The sequence below is a fragment of the Scyliorhinus torazame genome, chromosome 13 (assembly GCF_047496885.1).
Source record: "Scyliorhinus torazame isolate Kashiwa2021f chromosome 13, sScyTor2.1, whole genome shotgun sequence".
Lineage (NCBI taxonomy): Eukaryota > Metazoa > Chordata > Chondrichthyes > Carcharhiniformes > Scyliorhinidae > Scyliorhinus > Scyliorhinus torazame.
Genome location: NC_092719.1, coordinates 85,595,969 through 85,618,210, shown reverse-complemented (window position 1 = coordinate 85,618,210; position 22,242 = coordinate 85,595,969). Strand labels below are relative to the sequence as shown.

Genomic DNA, 22,242 nt, shown 5'->3' with positions numbered 1-22,242 from the left:
CCACCTTTCGTGGGAGCCACCAAATGTGCGACCACTCACTCCGTGGCCCCACTGGAAGTCCGTAAGATAGCAAGTTATGAGGAGGACTCAGAAGGGATATATAGATAGGTTAAGTGAATGGGCAAAAGTTTGGCAGATAGAGTATAATGTGGGAAAATGTGAGCCTGCCTACTTTGGTGCAAGGAATAGAAAACAAAAATAGTGTTTAAATGGAGAGAGACTGCAGGATGCCATGGTAAAAAGGGATCCGGGTGTCCTCGTGCATCAATCACAAAAAGTTAGCATACAGGTTCAACAAATAATTGGGAAGGCAAATGGAATACTGGCCTTTATTGCAAGAGGAAAGGGCATAAAAGTAGAGAAGTCTTGCCCAGGGCATTAGTGAGACCACACCTAGAGTGCTTTTGGCATAGTTACAGCTGATTTAGAAGCTACTGGTGCAATCTTGTAACACACAATATTATTCCAAACTTATTTAGGCTACCTTCTATTTCATCCTGGTACAACCGGCTCATGTAGCACACCAGCATTACATGTCGTAGGGAACCATCCCACACAAACTCAATTCCATCCTTTGCTGATCCTTTTTTTTAAACTTTGAAAAATTTTACGTTATGGTTATTCAGGCTCTGTTGAATAATTCTCAACCTCCTGTACTGGATCTCTTACTTCGCACCAACATCTTCCTGTAAAGACTGCCCCTAAACTGGTGCTGCCATCATGTAAAAGATAGTGCTGCATTACTAACCACAATAACAACAGAAAACCACAAATTAGCACTGGAACAGGCCCTGCGCCCCTCCAAGCTCGCACCGGCCCCAATACCAACCATTGCCAAAACCCTCAGTTCTTCCTTGTGCCATATCCCTCTTTACCCATACTATCCATGTGTTTGTCAAGATGCCTTTTGAACGGCGTTAATATATCTGCTTCCACAACCTCCCCTGGCCACGTGTTCCAGGCACTCACCACCCTCTGCATAAAAAAAACCTGCCTCGCACATCTCTTCTAAACTTTGCCCCACAGACCTTAAACCTATCACCCCTGGTGACTGACTCCTCCACTCTGGGAAAGAGTGCCTGCCCATCCACTCTATCCATGCCCCTCATAATCTTAACCTGTGGTAAAAGAGCAGAAAATTTAAAAATGTATCATGGCTCTCCTGGAGCATCATTGAATTCTTAGATAAAATCAGTCATGAATATAAGATGCTTGACCACGACTGGGAGTGACCCAAAATACACAAAAGTCACATTGGACCTCCATTTTCCTCATGTTACTAATGAGTAAATATATGAAATGCAACAAGATAAAAGACATCTCTTTGAATCCAATCGTACACTGCCATTCCATTTCGCCCCACTAAAAAAAGCTATATTTATACAATGGAAATCATAAGTGGGGTATGACTACAAAACTAAAGGGACATGAAAGCAAAAAGATGAAACTCTGCATTTCCATACTTTTGCAAGCAGTATTTCCAATTCACAGAACTTACTGGTTTAAACTGATGTAGCAGAAATGAAAGTTTGAAATGACCAACAACATGTACAATAGATGAGCAAGTTTAATTTTTAAAATGCAATTCTGCAGCTATTTTAGCATATTTTAAAGAGACGCCTTTAAGAATCTTTACTTAGACCATAAGACATGGGAGCAGAATTAGGCCATTTGGCCCATCGAGTCTGCTCCGCCATTCAATGGCTGATATGTTTCTCATCCCCATTCTCCTGCCTTCTCCCCATAATCCCTAATTTCCTTATTAATCAAGAACATATCTATCTCTGACTTATAGACACTCAGTGATTTGGCCTCCACAGCCATCGGTGGCAAAGAGTTCCACAGATTCACCACACTCTGGTTGAAGGAATTCCTCCCCCTCTCATTTTTAAAGGATTCTCCTTTCAGTGTGAGATTGTGCCCTCGGGTTCTAGTCTTTCCTACTAGTCGAAACATCCTCTCCATGTCCACTCTATCTAGGTCTCTCGGTATCCTATAAGTTCCAAAAAGATTCCCCCTCATCCTTCTAAACTCTAATGAGTACAGACCCAGAGTCCTCAACCACTCCTCATATGACAAGCTCTTTGTTCCAGGGATCATTCTTGTGAACCTCCTCTGGACCCTTTCCAAGGCCAGCACATCCTTCCTTAGATATGGGGCCCAAAACTGCTCACCATCCTCCAAATGAGGTCTGACCAGAGCTTTATGCAGCCTCAGAAGTACATCCCTGCTCTTGTATTCTAGCTCTCTTAACATTCTACTTCTGTACAATCTGTTTTTATCTAAGCTAACCAACAGGGGAAGTTTCCCTTGACTTTTCCATAAAAAGGGACCTAGACAGTTATATTTCTTGGAAGTGTCTCAGCAGAGATATTTGATTGGCTATTGGGAAGCGATCATATGAATTTTGGACAAAATGCTGGACAAAATATGATAGCTGTGGTATACCTCTGTTTATCTGAGCTGAATACTTTACAACCGATAGTGTGACTTTTATTTATAGAATGGTAACTATTATGAACAAATAGTCAACCCCCTTCTATTGTGGATAATTTTTTGTTCAAAAATTCTACTTACTGGTAAGAGGAATTGACCACCAATTTTGAGAAATATGTAGCTTACAAGTGTGACGCATACATTTTAATTTTTAAGTTCTGAATGATTGACTTGGATGAATTACAATGCCTTATTTCACTTGTTCCAGGGGTGTTGGGTGTATCTTCTATGAAATGGCATCTGGAAGACCGTTGTTTCCTGGTTCCACTGTAGAAGACGAATTGCACTTGATCTTCAGGCTACTGGGTATGTTGGCAATTCTGTTGTAAATATAACAGGTTTTAGTGACAGCACGAATCGTATTAGTTCTCTGCCTAAATATTTATTACACTTAATTAGAATAATCCTCTTTATCTATATAGAAGGATACAATCATTATGGCACAGAGCAGGTTATTCAGCCCATCAATTCAATGCTGCTCTCTTTGACGCAACCCCATTCTTTAGATCAGTTTCATTCTCCTGTTCCATTCCCGTAGCCCTGTGAGTTTATTTCCCTCAAGTGCCCATCCAATTTCCTTTGATCCTGGCACTGGCTTTTTGGGGCACACCACTGTCGACCATCCTTCAGTCTGAAAAACAGTCATTTACCATCATCCCTGTTTTCTGTCGTTAATTCAAATGTTTGATCTAAGCCTACACTAATTCTCCTATTCCATGAGTTTCAATTTATTACCCAGCCTTTTGTGTGGTACTTTGTCAAACACTTTCTTAAAACCCATCCGGACAATATCCATCGCATTCCCTTCATCAACTTACTTGGTTACTCCTTAATTAACTCAAACCTTTCTAAGTGTTTTACCTGATTATTGTTTCTAAAACCTTATCCGTCATTCATGTTAAACTGATCAGCCTGCAGCTGCTTGGAATAGCAAGGATATTTACATTTGCTGTTTTGCAGTCTTGCACCCTTCCCATATCTAGGAAAGAGTGGAAAATTGTGACAATCCTTTCCGTTATCGCCATCGCCAGCTTCCTCAGCAACTTAGGATGCAAATCATCTGGATGAGAAAACGCATCTACTATAAACATAGCCTGTCGTTCCAGTATGTCTAGCCTATCAATTTGCATCCAGTCGTTTACCTCTACCATCTCCACTTCTATCGATACCTTTGCCGCATCCTCTCCCTTAATAAATATCAATACACAGTAATTCAAGTATTCTAACCTTGCCATGTATCTCTAAGCATATATGACCACCTTTGTCCCTAATAAGCTCTACCCCCTCTCTTACTACCCATTTACTATTTACATGCCGGCCGAAGACTTTTGAGATCCCTTTTATGTTGTCTGGCAACCTGTTCTCTCTTTGCAAGTCTTACTTCACTCTTCACTTCCCCTCTCAACTTCGTGTATTTGGTCTAGTTCTCTCTGGAATTATTCACCTGACATATGTCAGACAACATTTTTTTTACTGCAATATTCTCTACCTCCTTCATCTTCCAAGGAACCCTGGCTTTTGTTCTCCTGTCTTTCCCTACTGTCTTTCCCTATTGTTAGGACGTATCCAATCTGTGTCAGAAATCTCATATGGCAGAAATTTCCAACCAGATATGTGATCTAAAATATGAGGTTGAATAGCAAAGTGATTAGCTACAATTTTACATGGAGTTGAATGGTGTGGTCATTATTTCCCAGTGGATCTCTGTTGAGCCTTTAAATGTAACCAGTCATAAATGCATGGCCAATAACTTCCAAGCTTTCAGGAGTCGCAAGCAAGGGGGTACCCCAAAGATGCATCCCCAGGTAAGAATTGCCCTGCAATCGGAATCATCCAAAAGTACGATTTAAATACTTGATGGTTCCGATTGCCTTACAGCAATAGTTATCCAAGACAATTTAGAAGAATTAAAATCACTTCAAACTCCTAGGTAAATCTAGTACTGACACCCCACCCCAATAACACCTGACCACCCACCCAACCCTAACGGTCACCTGACAACCCAAACCCCACCCACTGACCACACCCCTGAACATCTGACCTCCTCACTGACCAATCGATGATTGCGATGCCCCCTGCCACCATTGACTGATCCCCCCCCCCCGCCCCAATCCACTGACCACCTTGTTTTCTTTCCCCAATCTTACCCATTTAGCTAAAACCTACCTTCCCCCTGGCTTAAAAGTGGTTGGACTTTTAAACCTGCCTGCTTTACAGCAGCTAGTGCTGTACAAATAAGGGGCTACGACCCCCTTGCCTTCAACTCCACAGCCCTCGACTAAAGGCCTCAGGAGGTGTGTGCTGCCTTATTTGACTCAGGCCAGGCAAGAAAGGATCGCCTGGATTTTAAGGCAGGAAACTGGGAGTGGAGTGGTAATCTGATTCTCATTGCCACTCTGGAATTTCAGGCTCATGTGTTTCACTCTCAAAAGAACAGGAAGGAATCATGTCTATAAAGAATACTTTTGATTGGTGCTTATAATGACCATATTGGCTCTCCACTCATTAAATATTGAACTTACAATAAATCAATATATATCCTAATTCTGGGGATAGAGCATTACGCAACTTACCTTCAAATACCGCTACCAACACCTCTAACTCTTTCTGGAACGTATTGTGAAGCCATAGAGGTCTGCAACACATGAAAGGCCCTTCGGTCTATCACGTCTGGGCCGGTCAAAAATAACCACCGAAGTGTTCTAGTCCCATTTTCCAGCACTTGGCCCATAGCCTTGTATGCTTTGGCATCGCAAATGCACATCTAAATAATTATTAAATGTTATGAGGATCTCTGCCTCCACCACCATTTCAGGCAGTGAGTTCCAGACTCCCACCACCCTCTGGGTGAAAAGGTTCTCACGCCCCTGCTAAAACACCCAGCCCTTACCTTAAATCTATGCCCTCAGTCATTGATGTCTCCACCAAAGGGAAAACTTTCTTCCTGTCTACTCTATCTATCCCCTCATAATTTTAGACATCTCAATCATGTCCCCCCCCTCGGTCTCCTCTGCTCCAAGTGTTATGGGCCAGGGTTTAGAGAACCCCAAAGTGTATCATGGAGTTCACCTGACCCACAACCTTTAATAGATTGTGGTGTGGGGAGCATACGGCCCACTCTACAGGTGTGGTACAGCAGAAATGGAAAAGTATTTTTTTAAAGCAGAACAATGTTTATTCTATGAACTCAAGTTAACCGTTTTAAAACATGCAGTGAACATCTTAACAACCACTAATTCAAGTACAACCCCCAAAGACTACAACACAAAGTAATCCTTTAAGCTTTCCTTTTAACATCCATACGACTTAACCTTTTACCAGAAGCACATCAGGTTAAAGTCACTACTGAAAACATTTATAATTCTGAATTCACCAAATAATCAAGAGATAATCTTTTGATGGCAGAGAGGACAGCAGTACACCTGCTTGGTCTGGCTTCAGCTCCAACACTGAAAACAAAACTAAAACACACCCTGCAGCCAACGGCCTAAAACGAAAGTAAAAAGCTGACCGATAGCCCAGCTCCACCCACTCTCTGACATCACTGCAGTAGTAAACACCCATTTCTTAAAGGTACTCACTACAGATATTTATATACACACCCATTTATAAACACCCATTCCTTAAAGGTACTCTCACATGACACAAGGAAACAACCCCAGTTTATCCAATCTCCCTTCATAGCTAAAACTCCCCAGCCCATGCAACATCCTGGTAAATTTCCTATGCATCCTTTCCAGTGGTATCACATGACTCCTATCATCGAGTCATAGATGTTTACAGCAAGGAAACGGGCCCTTTGACGCAGCTTGTCAATGCCGCCCAGTTTCTATCAGTAAGCTAGTCCCACTTGCCCGCATTTGGCTCATATCTCTCTATACCCACTCTGCCCATGTAACTGTCTAACTGTTTTTTAAGGGAAAAAATTGTACCCACCTCTACCACTGCCTCTGGCAGCTCGTTCCAGATGCTGATTCCAGAACTGCACACAATACTCCAGCTGTGGCCTAACCAACGTTTTATACAGTTTCAGCATCATCTCCCTGCTCTTACACTCTATGTCTCGGCTAGTAAAGGCAAGTACACCATGTGCCTTCTTAGCCACTGTATCCACTGCCCTGCTACCTTAAGGGACCAATGCATATGTATAACTTTCCTTCGTTATCCTTTTACCCTGAATGTATTTGTAAATTAACTTGGGATTTTCATTTATTTTACCTGCCAGTATCCTTTCATGTCCCCTTTTTGCTCTCCTAATTTTGTTTTTAAGTTCCCTTTTGTACATTCTATATGCCTCTAGGACTCCTGCTGTTTTGAACCCTCTATGTTTGCCATATGCCTCCCTTTTTCTCATTATCCAATGCTGTAAATCCCTCGATATCCAGGGTCCACTGGATTTGTTGGTCCCACCCTTTTTCTTGTTTGGAATATGTTGATCTTGCACTGTTATGTCACAGATTTACCTAAAAGTATCTGCACCCAGTCTACTCTGGCCAAGTCATATCTGATCTTAAAATTGGCCTTCCCCCAGTTTAGAACTTTGACCCATCCTTGTCCTTTTCCATAACAATCTTGAATCACTTACGATCACTATTTGCAAGATGATTCCCCACTAATACTTTAACCACTTGCCCGGCTTTGTTACCTAAAATTAAGTCCAGGACCGCCCACTCTCTTATGGGACCTTCTACGTACTGGCTTAAAAAGTTCTCCTGGATGCATTTTAAGAATTCTGCTCCCTCTAAACAAAGAACAAAGAACAAAGAAATGTACAGCACAGGAACAGGCCCTTCGGCCCTCCAAGCCTGTGCCGACCATGCTGCCCGACTAAACTACAATCTTCTACACTTCCTGGATCCGTATCCCTCTATTCCCATCCTATTCATGTATTTGTCAAGATGCCCCTTAAATGTCCCTATCGTCCCTGCTTCCACTACCTCCTCCGGTAGCGAGTTCCAGGCACCCACTACCCTCTGCGTAAAAAACTTGCCTCGTACATCTACTCTAAACCTTGCCCCTCTCACCTTAAACCTATGCCCCCTAGTAATTGACCCCTCTACCCTGGGGAAAAGCCTCTGACTATCCACTCTGTCTATGCCCCTCATAATTTTGTATACCTCTATCAGGTCTCCCCTCAACCTCCTTCGTTCCAGTGAGAACAAACCGAGTTTATTCAATCGCTCCTCATAGCTAATGCCCTCCATACCAGGCAACATTCTGGTAAATCTCTTCTGCACCCTCTCTAAAGCCTCCACATCCTTCTGGTAGTGTGGCGACCAGAATTGAACACTATACTCCAAGTGTGGCCTAACTAAAGTTCTATACAGCTGCAACATGACTTGCCAATTCTTATACTCAATGCCCCGGCCAATGAAGGCAAGCATGCCGTATGCCTTCTTGACTACCTTCTCCACCTGTGTTGCCCCTTTCAATGACCTGTGGACCTGTACTCCTAGATCTCTTTGACTTTCAATACTCTTGAGGGTTCTACCATTCACTGTATATTCCCTACCTGCATTAGACCTTCCAAAATGCATTACCTCACATTTGTCCGGATTAAACTCCATCTGCCATCTCTCCGCCCAAGTCTCCAGACAATCTAAATCCTGCTGTATCCTCCGACAGTCCTCATCGCTATCCGCAATTCCACCAACCTTTGTGTCGTCTGCAAACTTACTAATCAGACCAGTTACATTTTCCTCCAAATCATTTATATATACTACAAAGAGCAAAGGTCCCAGCACTGATCCCTGTGGAACACCACTGGTCACAGCCCTCCAATTAGAAAAGCATCCCTCCATTGATACTCTCTGCCTTCTATGGCCTAGCCAGTTCTGTATCCACCTTGCCAGCTCACCCCTGATCCCGTGTGACTTCACCTTTTGTACTAGTCTACCATGAGGGACCTTGTCAAAGGCCTTACTGAAGTCCATATAGACAACATCTACTGCCCTACCTGCATCAATCATCTTAGTGACCTCCTCGAAAAACTCTATCAAGTTAGTGAGACACGACCTCCCCTTCACAAAACCGTGCTGCCTCTCACTAATACGTCCATTTGCTTCCAAATGGGAGTAGATCCTGTCTCGAAGAATTCTCTCCAGTAATTTCCCTACCACTAAAGTAAGGCTCACCGGCCTGTAGTTCCCGGGATTATCCTTGCTACCCTTCTTAAACAGAGGAACAACATTGGCTATTCTCCAGTCCTCCGGGACATCCCCTGAAGACAGCGAGGATCCAAAGATTTCTGTCAAGGCCTCAGCAATTTCCTCTCCAGCCTCCTTCAGTATTCTGGGGTAGATCCCATCAGGCCCTGGGGACTTATCTACCTTAATATTTTTTAAGACACCCAACACCTCGTCTTTTTGGATCACAATGTGACCCAGGCTATCTACACCCCCTTCTCCAGACTCAACATCTACCAATTCCTTCTCTTTGGTGAAGACTGATGCAAAGTATTCATTTAGTACCTCGCCCATTTCCTCTGGCTCCACACATAGATTCCCTTGCCTATCCTTCAGTGGGCCAACCCTTTCCCTGGCTACCCTCTTACTTTTTATGTAAGTGTAAAAAGCCTTGGGATTTTCCTTAACCCTATTTGCCAATGACTTTTCGTGACCCCTTCTAGCCCTCCTGACTCCTTGCTTAAGTTCCTTCCTACTTTCCTTATATTCCACGCAGGCTTCGTCTGTTCCCAGCCTTTTAGCCCTGACAAACGCTTCCTTTTTCTTTTTGACGAGGCCTACAATATCACTCGCCATCCAAGGTTCCCGGAAATTGCCGTATTTATCTTTCTTCCTCACAGGAACATGCCGGTCCTGTATTCCTTTCAACTGACACTTGAAAGCCTCCCACATGTCAGATGTTGATTTGCCCTCAAACATCCGCCCCCAATCTATGTTCTTCAGTTCCCGCCTAATATTGTTATAATTAGCCTTCCCCCAATTTAGCACATTCATCCTCGGACCACTCTTATCCTTGTCCACCAGTACTTTAAAACTTACTGAATTGTGGTCACTGTTACCGAAATGCTCCCCTACTGAAACATCTACCACCTGGCCGGGCTCATTCCCCAATACCAGGTCCAGTACCGCCCCTTCCCTAGTTGGACTGTCTACATATTGTTTTAAGAAGCCCTCCTGGATGCTCCTTACAAACTCCGCCCCGTCTAAGCCCCTGGCACTAAGTGAGTCCCAGTCAATATTGGGGAAGTTGAAGTCTCCCATCACCACAACCCTGTTGTTTGTACTCTTTTCCAAAATCTGTCTACCTATCTGCTCCTCTATCTCCCGCTGGCTGTTGGGAGGCCTGTAGTATACCCCCAACATTGTGACTGCACCCTTCTTATTCCTGATCTCTACCCATATAGCCTCACTGCCCTCTGAGGTGTCCTCTCGCAGTACAGCTGTGATATTCTCCCGAACAAGTAGCGCAACTCCGCCTCCCCTTTTACATCCCCCTCTATCCCGCCTGAAACATCTAAATCCTGGAACGTTTAGCTGCCAATCCTGCCCTTCCCTCAACCAGGTCTCTGTAATGGCAACAACATCATAGAACATTTTAGAACATAGAACATACAGTGCAGAAGGAGGCCATTCGGCCCATCGAGTCTGCACCGACCCACTTCAGCCCTCACGTCCACCCTGTCCCCGTAACCCAATAACCCCTCCTAACCTTTTTGGTCACTAAGGGCAATTTAGCATGGCCAATCCACCTAACCTGCACGTCTTTGGACTGTGGGAGGAAACCGGAGCACCCGGAGGAAACCCACGCAGACACGGGGAGGACGTGCAGACTCCGCACAAACAGTGACCCAGTGTGGAATCGAACCTGGGACCCTGGTGCTGTGAAGCCACAGTGATAACCACTGTGCTACCGTGCTGCCCACCATCATAGTTCCAAGTACTAATCCAAGCTCTAAGTTCATCTGCCTTTCCTGTAATGCTCCTTGCATTAAAACATATGCACTTCAGGCCACCAGACCCGCTGTGTTCAGCAACTTCTCCCCGTCTGCTCTGCCTCAGAGCCACACTGTCCCTATTCCCTAGTTCTCCCTCAATGCTCTCACCTTCTGACCTATTGCTCCCGTGCCCACCCCCCTGCCATACTAGTTTAAACCCTCCCGTGTGACACTAGCAAACCTCGCGGCCAGGATATTTATGCCTCTCCGGTTTAGATGCAACCCGTCCTTCTTATACAGGTCACACCTGCCCCGGAAGAGCTCCCAGTGGTCCAGATAATGGAAACCCTCCCTCCTACACCAGCTGTTTAGCCACGTGTTTATCTGCTCTATCTTCCTATTTCTAGCCTCACTGGCACGTGGCACAGGGAGTAATCCCGAGATTACAACCCTCGAGATCCTGTCTTTTAACTTTCTGCCTAGCTCCCTGAACTCCTGCTGCAGGACCTCATGCCCCTTCCTGCCTATGTCGTTAGTACCAATATGTACAACGACCTCTGCCTGTTTGCCCTCCCCCTTCAGGATTCCCTCTACCCGTTCGGAGAGATCCTGGACCCTGGCACCAGGGAGGCAACATACCATCCTGGAGTCTCTTTCACGTCCACAGAAGCGCCTATCTGTGCCCCTGACTATAGAGTCCCCTATTACTATTACTCTTCTGCGCTTTGACCCTCCCTTCTGAACATCAGAGCCAGCCGTGGTGCCACTGCTCTGGCTGCTGCTGTTTTCCCCTGATAGGCTATCCCCCCCGACAGTATCCAAAGGGGTATATCTGTTCGAGAGGGGGACAACCACAGGAGATTCCTGCACTGACTGCCTGCCCTTTCTGGTGGTCACCCATTTCTCTGCCTGCACCTTGGGTGTGACCACATTTACATAACTGCGATCTATGACGCTTTCCGCCACCTGCATGCTCCTAAGTGCATCCAATTGCTGCTCCAACCGAACCATGCGGTCTGTGAGGAGCTCCAGTTGGGTGCACTTTCTGCAGATGAAGCCATCCGGGACGCTGGAAGCCTCCCGGACCTGCCACATCTCACAGTCAGAGCACAGCACCCCTCTAACTGACATTGCGTCAATTAATTAAAATTAAAATTTGTCTTTTTTTTTAAAATACTTTTTTTTAAATTTCAAAGTTACTGTCAACTATCTGTTTCCTAGCACTAGATTTCTAATAGAAATGCAATAGCTAACTATAATACTCTCCGATCTCTGGCTTAGATATCCCTCTAAATTATAATTAAGTTATTATGTTTAATTAGTTACCAAATACTCAAATTTTTTTTTAAAATTTAGGGTAGAATCCCAACCAGCCACTCTGGCCACAGCTTTTCTGTGATGTCACTTCAGTTCCCCCCCGACACACACAATTTGAAAAAAGGTATAAAAGTAAAAATAAGTAAAAATCACTTACTTACCTTCTTACCTTCTGAGTGTCTTAGATGTTCTCAGGTTCTCTCGCTGACAGAGACTGCTCCTCCACCTCCGAACCTTGACCTGCACAATGCTAATAATATAATATGGCACTTACCTTACACCAATGCGTCTTATTATTAGGTTAGAGGAGGTGGGCGACACTACACGTGTAGTGTCTCGGGTTTCCTCTCCACCAGAATTTATTGGTTGGGGGGGGGGGGGGAGGGCGGGGGCGGGGGGGGACTTCCCAGAGGTCCGCGTGTCGAACTTCCGGTTCCCGCCTTTTATAAAAACAAATAAAACAGAAAAGAACAGACACGGGACCAGGTAAGGGTTTTTAACTTCACTATTCACCTCCCAGAAGGCCCCTGCGCACCGCTGCCGCCGAAATCCAAAGGGCTGCTCCTGTAAAGGTAAGAGCTTTTAAACTCACTACTCACCTCCCAGAAGGCCCCTGCGCACCGCTGCCGCCGAAATCCAACGGGCTGCTCCTGTAAAGGTAAGAGCTTTTAAACTCACTACTCACCTCCCAGAAGGCCCCTGCGCACCGTTGCCGCCGAAATCCAAAGGGCTGCTCCTGTAAAGGTAAGAGCTTTTAAATTCACTACTCACCTCCCAGAAGGCCCCTGCGCACCGCTGCCGCCGAAATCCAAAGGGCTGCTCCTGTAAAGGTAAGAGCTTTTAAACTCACTACTCACCTCCCAGAAGGCCCCTGCGCACCGCTGCCGCCGAAATCCAAAGGGCAAAAAGGGCAAACCTTTTAACCTATGCATACCCCAGTTGATGTTGGGGAAGTTGAAATCCCCCACTATCATCACCCTATTACTTTTACACTTCTCTGAAATTTGCCTACATATCTGCTCTTCCATTTCAAACCGTTTGCTTTGTACAGATCCTACCATCTCCCAAAACAGTCCCAATGTCCCAGAAATCCAAAGTTCAGTGACATCCCTGACCCTGTCACCAGGAGACAACATATACCATCCTGGAGTTTCATTTGCAACCGCAGAAACTTCTGTCTGTTCCCCTTACAATTGAATCCCCTACCACTAAAGCCCTGACGTTCTTCCTCCTCCCCTCTTGTTCAGCAGACCCACCTATAGTGTCATGAAATTGGCTGTGACTGCTTTCCCTTACACAGTTATCTCCCCCTACAGGGATTTTTCATACAAAATCTGAAGTTTTAGCTGCTTCTCTTGTTGCTTCTTCTAACATCCATATGTGTGCATCAAGCCCCCCCCCCACACACACACACACACACACACACACACACAGACAACTGCCACATCCATGCTCCACATTGCTCTCTGACCTCTCCAGCTTCTGCCTTAAAGCAAAATGAAAGAAATCATATGTGGACCATAATTTTTTAAATCTAATGGAGAGGACAAAATAAACGGTTTGAGACTATGATAGGTAAAGCTAGGAAAAATGAGGAAAATAACTTTTAAAGCATCAAACAGAGCATTGAAGTATTTTGGGGCCTGGTCGAAGCACCCACAACAGTGTAGCTTCTAAAAGGGAATTGGATATACACTTGAACAGGAAAAATATTGCATGGGATGAGGAAAATGCAGGCATGTCAGACTAATTCAATGAATCTTTCAAAAGCGCTTGCATGGCCGTATGGGCCAAATGGCGACCATGTTGTGTATAATTTTGAAGTAAATAATAAAAAAGAAATTTAAAAAGTGAGATGATAAGATTATCAAATTGCAGATGATTTAATTGGTGATGGTATTTAAGAAATCACATAGCTTTTTACTAAGGGGAGGGATATTGGAGAAGAGAATCTGAAGCGATTGAGAGCAAGGTAAACAATATTATGGATTAAAGGATAATTTTCTTTAAGTCGTTGGGCTAAAGGAATAAAAACCACAAGAGCTTGGCAGAATGCATCCTGATGGAAATAAAGCAGCTAATTAAGAGGCCCTCCAAAATGATGAGTCCAATTTTAACTTGGGTTGGGATTGATCTGTTGATGAGGTCCAAACTGGATGGGAACCTGGAAGTTGGGAAGGAAGTGGGCCTCAGAAATTTTTTTATATCAGGTCTCAGTTGAGCTTCTGCCTGTCTTCCTCCTGAAACTGGCAGGAATAAAGCTAGAGCCAGCATGTAGGAGTGGAAGCTGGACATCGGGCCTAAGGGTCTCCTGCAGAAGATAAGTGCTGGGGAGGCATGTGGAGTGGCATTAGGTGGATTTGAATTCTGTCTTTTAAAGCACAATTTGTAGAAGCTTAAAAAACAAGGCTACAGACTTCAGTTACTGAATGCCAATTTGTGGAATTCAGTGAAGGTCTGTTGTCTCAACCCAGGCCAAGGTAGCCTCTATTCATTTTTTAAAAATAAATTTAGAGTACCCAATTTATTTTTCCAATTAAGGGGCAATTTAGCATAGCCAATCCATCTACCATGCACATCTTTGGGTTGTGGGGATGAAACCCACGCAAACACGGGGAGAATGTACAAACTCCACACGGACAGTGACCCACGGCTGGGATCGAACCTGGGACCTCGCCGCCGTGAGGCAGCACTGCTAATGACTGCGCCACCACGCCGCCCGGGTAGCCCCTATTCATCGTAAGATGAGCAGGCGATGCACGTGTTAAACGTACCCAAAATGAGAATAATGAGGTGGGGCACGGAGAGGAGTGAGAGAAGAGAGGTAACTGGTTTTATTGCATAGATGTCCTGCCAAATGACTACTAGCAACAAAGTCAGTCTCAACCCACAAAAAGAGAAACACAACACGGGGATATTGATTTGATCCCTGTTCCACTATCCATGTCCACGACATCAATCATGTTCTGCCGCTTCAGTTACATTTCCTAGTTCAAAGAGGAACAAACACTCTGTAGTTCCACACCTAAATTCCTAACCCCCATGTCTCAATCTGTATAATGATGTACACATCCATGCTTCAGTGTCTATAAAGTGTAGACCATCAATGATGCAGGTGATATCCTCATCTGTGAATGAAGCAGTAAATTGCAGCATGAGTGCACACTCTAGTTCCCCAGCAGCACCATGATTAACAAACTTTCCTTTGCTTTTGACCAATTTGTCCTCTCAGCTGCTTACCAATCCCAGAATCATAGAATTTACAGTGCAGAAGGAGGCCATTCGGCCCATCGAGTCTGCACCGGCTTTTGGAAAGGGCACCCACCATACTTAAACCTCCACCGTAACCCCACCAAGGGTTTCTTGCTTTGTCAAAACAGAATTTGATTCAGTTGTACATTTATGAAGTAGTTCTTTGGTGAACACCCTCTGAACATAATTAATTTCTGAGAATGCATTAATTGCAGAGTGTTTTGAGTGCAGACCTTTAGCAAGAGAGAATTCTTCAGATGCATGGGGCTTCCTATGAAACAGCACAAGTAGTCCGCTATGGTCAATTTGCTGGTAAAGCAAGTTCCCACTTTTTCCAGGAATCAATTTTTACTGCATTTAAGAATATTGGTAAACCTCCTAAAATAATCAGCAGTAGATGTTCAAGACTTCGGCAAGGATGCCATCCTATATGACATTGTCACACTATTTGACATAGCTAAGGCATTTGCAGAGGACATTGATGGAATTTCCTTCTCCTTGCAAGCACTGTTGTAGGATGCTGAAACATTCAGGAAGAACCATAAGAATGAATCATTTGAGGATTTTCTTGAAGGGACAATCTTACCTGGTATTGGACAAGATCCGACTGGGGAGGTCAACATGGACACAAAAAGCAAACGATAACTGTCCTATCATTTTACCATCCTCCCACATGCACCACCGGAAGGCCATACTCTCAACTTTGGATCTTCTCCCACACTCAGTAGACTCAGTAGGTGATTTTGTTGGGATTGTCTGAAGATTTGTAAATGTGATCAGGTGCCAAAACTGCTGCGAGAATTATAAGAGAGGTTATATCAAATCTGGAAAATTCAAAATTCAGTATTTCTTGCTGTCTTGTACCCTTTGTTGCCAAATTTCTTTCAACTGATGAGAAAGCTCAAGAATGTCATGATCCATGGTTCACATTAACCTGAGGCATGAGCTGGGGAATGTGTGCATACAGTGGTCTTCTCGGTCTCCAGTCAGAAGTAGAAGTTCAACAACAGGATCTACTCCCGGTACAAATTCTGTTTTTCGGCCAGGCCTCAAATCCAAAGTAAACGCCTGCTTGTAGAGACGGGCTCTTTCTTCAATGATAGGTTTGTATGTTCAGCTATACTTTTATAACCAGTTGGTGCGAGCAAAATCAGAAGGAGCTATCGACATATTTCCATCCCATGTTAGCAGCCGGAGTTCATGATCAATTACAGGAAATTCAAAGTATGATTGACATGGGACCTCTAAAGTATGTTTGCAAGCATTAAAATATAAGAACATAAGAACTAGTAGCAGGAGTAGGCCATCTGGCCCCTTGAGCCTGCTCCACCATTCAATGAGATCATGGCTGATCTTTTGTGGACTCGGCTCCACTTTCCGGCCCGAACACCATAACCCTTAATCCCGTTATTCTTCAAAAAACGATCTATCTTTATCTTAAAAACATTTAATGAAGGAGCCTCTACTGCTTCACTGGGCAAGGAATTCCATAGATTCACAACCCTTTGGGTGAAGAAGTTCCTCCTAAACTCAGTCCTAAATCTACTTCCCCTTATTTTGAGGCTATGCCCCCTAGTTCTGCTTTCACCCGCCAGTGGAAACAACCTGCCCGCATCTATCCTATCTATTCCCTTCATAATTATATATGTTTCTATAAGATCCCCCCTCATCCTTCTAAATTCCAACGAGTACAGTCCCAGTCTACTCAACCTCTCCTCGTGATCCAACCCCTTCAGCTCTGGGATTAACCTAGTGAATCTCCTCTGTACACTCTCCAGTGCCAGTACGTCCTTTCTCAAGTAAGGAGACCAAAACTGAACACACTACTCCAGGTGTGGCCTCACTAACACCTTATACAATTGCAGCATAACCTCCCTAGTCTTAAACTCCATCCCTCTAGCAATGAAGGACAAAATTCCATTTGCCTTCTTAATCACCTGTTGCACCTGTAAACCAACTTTGTGTGACTCATGCACTAGCACACCCAGGTCTCTCTGCACAGCAGCATGTTTTAATATTTTATCATTTAAATAATCATCCCTTTTGCTGTTATTCCTACCAAAATGGATAACCTCACATTTGTCAACATTGTATTCCATCTGCCAGACCCTAGCCCATTCACTTAGCCTATCCAAATCCCTCTGCAGACTTCCAGTATCCTCTGCACTTTTTGCTTTACCACTTACCTTAGTGTCGTCTGCAAACTTGGACACATTGCCCTTGGTCCCCCAACTCCAAATCATCTATGTAAATTGTGAACAGTTGTGGGCCCAACACTGATACCTGAGGGACACCACTAGCTACTGATTGCCAACCAGAGAAACACCCATTAATCCCCACTCTTTGCTTTCTATTAATTAACCAATCCTCTATCCATGCTACTACTTTCCCCTTAATGCCATGCATCTTTATCTTATGCAACAACCTTTTGTGTGGCACCTTGTCAAAGGCATTCTGGAAATCCAGATATACCACATCCATTGGCTCCCCGTTATCTACCGCACTGTTAATGTCCTCAAAAAATTCCACTAAATTAGTTAGGCACGACCTGCCTTTTATGAACCCATGCTGCGTCTGCCCAATGGGACAATTTCCATCCAGATGCCTCGCTATTTCTTCCTTGATAGATTCCAGCATCTTCCCTACTACTGAAGTTAAGCTCACTGGCCTATAATTACCCGCTTTATGCCTACCTCCTTTTTTAAACAGTGGTGTCACGTTTGCTAATTTCCAATCCGCCGGGACCACCCCAGAGTCGAGTGAATTTTGGTAAATTATCACTAGTGCATTTGCAATTTCCCTAGCCATCTCTTTTGGTACTCTGGGATGCGTTCCATCAGGTCCAGGAGACTTGTCTATCTTCAGCCCCATTAGCTTGCCCATCACTACCTCCTTGGTGATAACAATCCTCTCAAGGTCCTCACCTGTCATAGCCTCATTTCCATCAGTCACTGGCATGTTATTTGTGTCTTCCACTGTGAAGACCGACCCAAAAAACCTGTTCAGTTCCTCAGCCATTTCCTCATCTCCCATTATTAAATCTCCCTTCACATCCTCTAACGGACCAATATTTACCTGAGCCCCTCTTTTTTGTTTTATGTATTTGTAGAAACTTTTACTGTCTGTTTTTATATTCTGAGCAAGTTTACTCTCATAATCTATCTTACTCTTCTTTATAGCTTTTTTAGTAGCTTTCTGTTGCCCCCTAATGATTTCCCAGTCCTCTAGTCTCCCACTGATCTGTGCTACTTTGTATGTTTTTTCCTTCAATTTGATACTCTCCCTTATTTCCTTAGATATCCACGGTCGATTTTCCCTCTTTTTACCGTCCTTCCTTTTTGTTGGTATAAACCTTTGCTGAGCACTGTGAAAAATCACTTGGAAGGTTCTCCACTGTTCCTCAACTGTTTCACCATAAAGTCTTTGCTCCCAGTCTACCTTAGCTAGTTCTTCTCTCATCCCATTGTAATCTCCTTTGTTTAAGCACAAAATACTAGTGCTTGATTTTACCTTCTCACCCTCCATCTGTATTTTAAATTCCACCATATTGTGATCGCTCCTTCCGAGAGGATCCCTAACTATGAGATCCTGAATGAATCCTGTCTCATTACACAGGACCAGACCTAGGACCGCTTGTTCCCTCGTAGGTTCCATTACATACTGTTCTAGGAAACTATTGCGGATACATTCTATAAACTCCTCCTCAAGGCTGCCTTGACCGACCTGGTTAAACCAATCAACATGTAGATTAAAAATCCCCCATGATAACTGCTGTACCATTTCCACATGCATCCGTTATGTCTTTGTTTATTGCCTGCCCCACCATAATGTTACTATTTGGTGGCCTATAGACTACTATCAGTGACTTTTTCGCCTTACTATTCCTGATTTCCACCCAAATGGATTCAACCTTATCCTCCATAGCACCGATGTCATCCCTTACTGTTGCCCGGATGTCATCCTTAAATAACAGCGCTACACCACCTCCCTTACCATCCACTCTGTCCTTCCGAAAAGTTTGATACCCTCGGATATTTAACTCCCAGTCGTGACCATCCTTTAACCATGTTTCAGTAATGGCCACTAAATCATAGTCATTCATGATGATTTGCGCCATCAACTCATTTACCTTATTCCGAATACTACGAGCATTCAGGTAAAGTACACTTTTATGTTGGCTTTTTTACCTCTGTTCTGAATCTTAACACCTCGATCAGTAACCTCTCCTAAGTTATATTTCCTCTTAACCTTTCTCCTAATTTTCCTTGTCGTTGAACCCATATCTTCATGTAACAACCTGCCGCGTCTCTTACCATTAACGTTTTCACTTCCCGTTTTATTTCTTTTAGTATTCCTGGTCCTATTCACTGAGCTCCCCTCAGTCATTGTACCTTGTACTGTCGCCCTTTTTGATTTTTGACTATGGCTTCTCTGCCTTACACTTTCCCCCTTACTGCCTTTTTTTTCTGTCCCTGTTTTACTACCTTCCAACTTCCTGCATCGGTTCCCATCCCCCTGCCACATTAGTTTAAACTCTCCCCAACAGCTCTAGCAAACACCCCCCCCCCCCCCCCCCCCCCTACGACATCAGTTCCAGTCCTGCCCAGGTGCAGACCGTCCGGTTTGTACTGGTCCCACCTCCCCCAGAACCGGTTCCAATGTCCCAGGAATTTGAATCCCTCCCTCTTGCACCATCTCTCGAGCCACGCATTCATCCTCTCTAGCCTGACATTCCTACTCTGACTAGCTCGTGGCACTGGTAGCAATCCTGAGATTACTACCTTTGAGGTCCTACTTTTTAGTTTAACTCCTAGCTCTCTAAATTCAGCTTGTAGGACCTCGTCCCGTTTTTTACCTATATCGTTGGTGCCTATGTGCACCATGACAGCTGGCTGTTCACACCCCCCCCCCCCCCCCCCCCAAGAATGTCCTGCAGCCGCTCCGAGACATCCTTGACCCTTGCACCAGGGAGGCAACATACCATCCTGGAGTCTCGATTGCGTCCGCAGATCCGCCTGTCTATTCCCCTTACAATTGAGTCCCCTATCACTATAGTCCTGCCATTCTTCTTCCTGCCCAGCTGCGCAGCAGAGCCAGCCACGGTGCCATGAACCTGGCTGCTACTGCCTTCCCCTGGTGAGCCATCTCCCTCAACAGTATCCAAAGCTGTATATCTGTTTTGCAGGGAGATGACCACAGAGGACACCTGCACTGCCTTCCTACTCTTGCTCTGTCTTTTGGTCACCCATTTTCTATCTCCCTCAGTACCTTTCACCTGCGGTGTGACCAACTCGCTAAACATGCTATCCACGACGTCCTCAGCATCGCGGATGCTCCAAAGTGAGTCCATCCGCAGCTCCAGAGCAGTCAAGCGGTCTAACACGAGCTGCAACTGGACACACTTCTTGCACGTGAAGGAGCCAGGGACAGTGGACGTGTCCCTGAGCTCCCACATCACACACGAGGAGCATGACACGGGTCTGAGATCTCCTGCCATGTCTTAAACCTTCGGTTAACTTCAACAACTACAATTTCAACAAAAGAAACAACAAAGAAAAAATAAATAAATATACCAATGAAAAGAAACAAAAACAGAAACACTTCTTACCAGTCACTTACCAGGGATAAAAAGCACTTCCTCCCCACGCAGCTTCCAATTCCCACCTAGATTTAAATTACCAAACTCACTCTTAGCTGTGTCTCACTCCTGGCTCTGTCTTCTCTGGTTCACTGGGAGAACCTCCCACCCTCCTCACCAGTCAGATTTGTCAGGTTTAGGTGAGTTCTTCTGATACAGATTCAGCATCAACTGTGTTAATATCCTAACACTGATATTTTTGAAAGAAAAAAAGGAATTGCATCTATTTAGCAAATGTCTCTGAATGTCTCAAAGTACTTATTTGATGTGAAGTCACTGTTGGGGATATGGCAGTCAATTTGCACACAGACAGATTCCACAAACAGCAATGTGATAAATATCTGGATAATCTGAGTGATGTGGAATTGTGGGATGAATGTTGACCAAGAAACCGTGGTTAGCTCCATTGCTGTTCTAAATAATATCATGGAATTTTTTATGCCCATGTGAGAGGGTTGAATGCCTCATCTGAAAGCCGACAGCTCTGACAGTGCAGCACTCGCTCAGAGCTGTGATGGAGTGTCAGCCTTGATTCCTGTGGTGAATTTGTGGTATGATCCACAAACTCGTTTATACAACGATTAAAGCTGAATACTTTAGCACATTGGACCCTTGACCATCCCTGAGTAAACACTATTGCCCATAAACCATGGAAAACCCCTCCGGAAAAGGCTGCAAACAAGGAATGTGGAATTTTCCCTGTGACTGTGCACTAACAGACTTGAACTGCAATTTTTCCTGGTCCTTCAGTTAATTCCGGGAGAAGAATATAACAATAATATAAAAGTGACCCAAAAAATAACCAACTTCCATTGACCTGGCTCGTTAGTCATTTGCCTTAATTTTATGCAGAGAGTTTCTCAGCCTTGACTTGCCTCTGAGTTAAAAGATTGTTAGCTTGACATTTCCGTGTGGGTGAGACATTAAACTGAGTCTGCCCTCTCAAATAGTGTAAAATATTCTATGATATTATTTGACTAAATTCTGGGGTGCTCTCCTTTGTTGCCTGACCACTATTCCTCAAGCAATATAATTAAAACAGATTATCTGATCTTTAGTTCATTGCTGTTTCTGGGGTCTTGCTGTGCACAGATTGTCTACTGGATTTGCATTTTAAAAAACACTATTTTTCAAAAGCACTTATTGGCAGTAAAGTGTTGTGGAATGTCCAGAGGATCTGAAAGGCGCTTTTATAAATTGAAATTATCTTCTGTTCATATGTTGCAAATGTGCACTACAATTCTGGATCAGGCATTCTAGCAACTTGCAGGTTGCCAACAAGATGTGAGACAGTCTTGAGACTTAATTCAATTACAAGAATTGACCTTGAGCCCATTTGGTCCTTCTTTCACAGATGAGCCTGTGTAATGATAAATGCCTGGAGCATGTTTCAACATGAAATTGTTGAAGTTTACTCCAAATTTCAGGACACCTGTGTAGTTGACATAGAGGTCCCAAGTGGAGAACGTTCTTGAATACCTTTACTTTATTTTCCCATAAAACATGGGTCAGTGCTCCTATGATGATTCAGCATATTTTTCCACTGCATTACTGAACTGCACTGATGAAAATGATCCAGAGTCTGATTCTCAGTTTCGTGCTGAATTGACTGATACGTTCAGTAAAGGTGCAATGCTTG

At 44.2% G+C, this 22,242-nt stretch overlaps 1 protein-coding gene across 1 annotated transcript in view; it reads left to right on the top strand.

Moving 5' to 3' along the window:
• Nucleotides 1–22,242, top strand: part of cdk17 (cyclin dependent kinase 17) — a 334,713-nt gene that overhangs the window by 280,083 nt on the left and 32,388 nt on the right. The window contains 1 exon segment of the mRNA XM_072471934.1: nucleotides 2,705–2,802. Coding sequence (XP_072328035.1) covers nucleotides 2,705–2,802 — 98 coding nt within the window.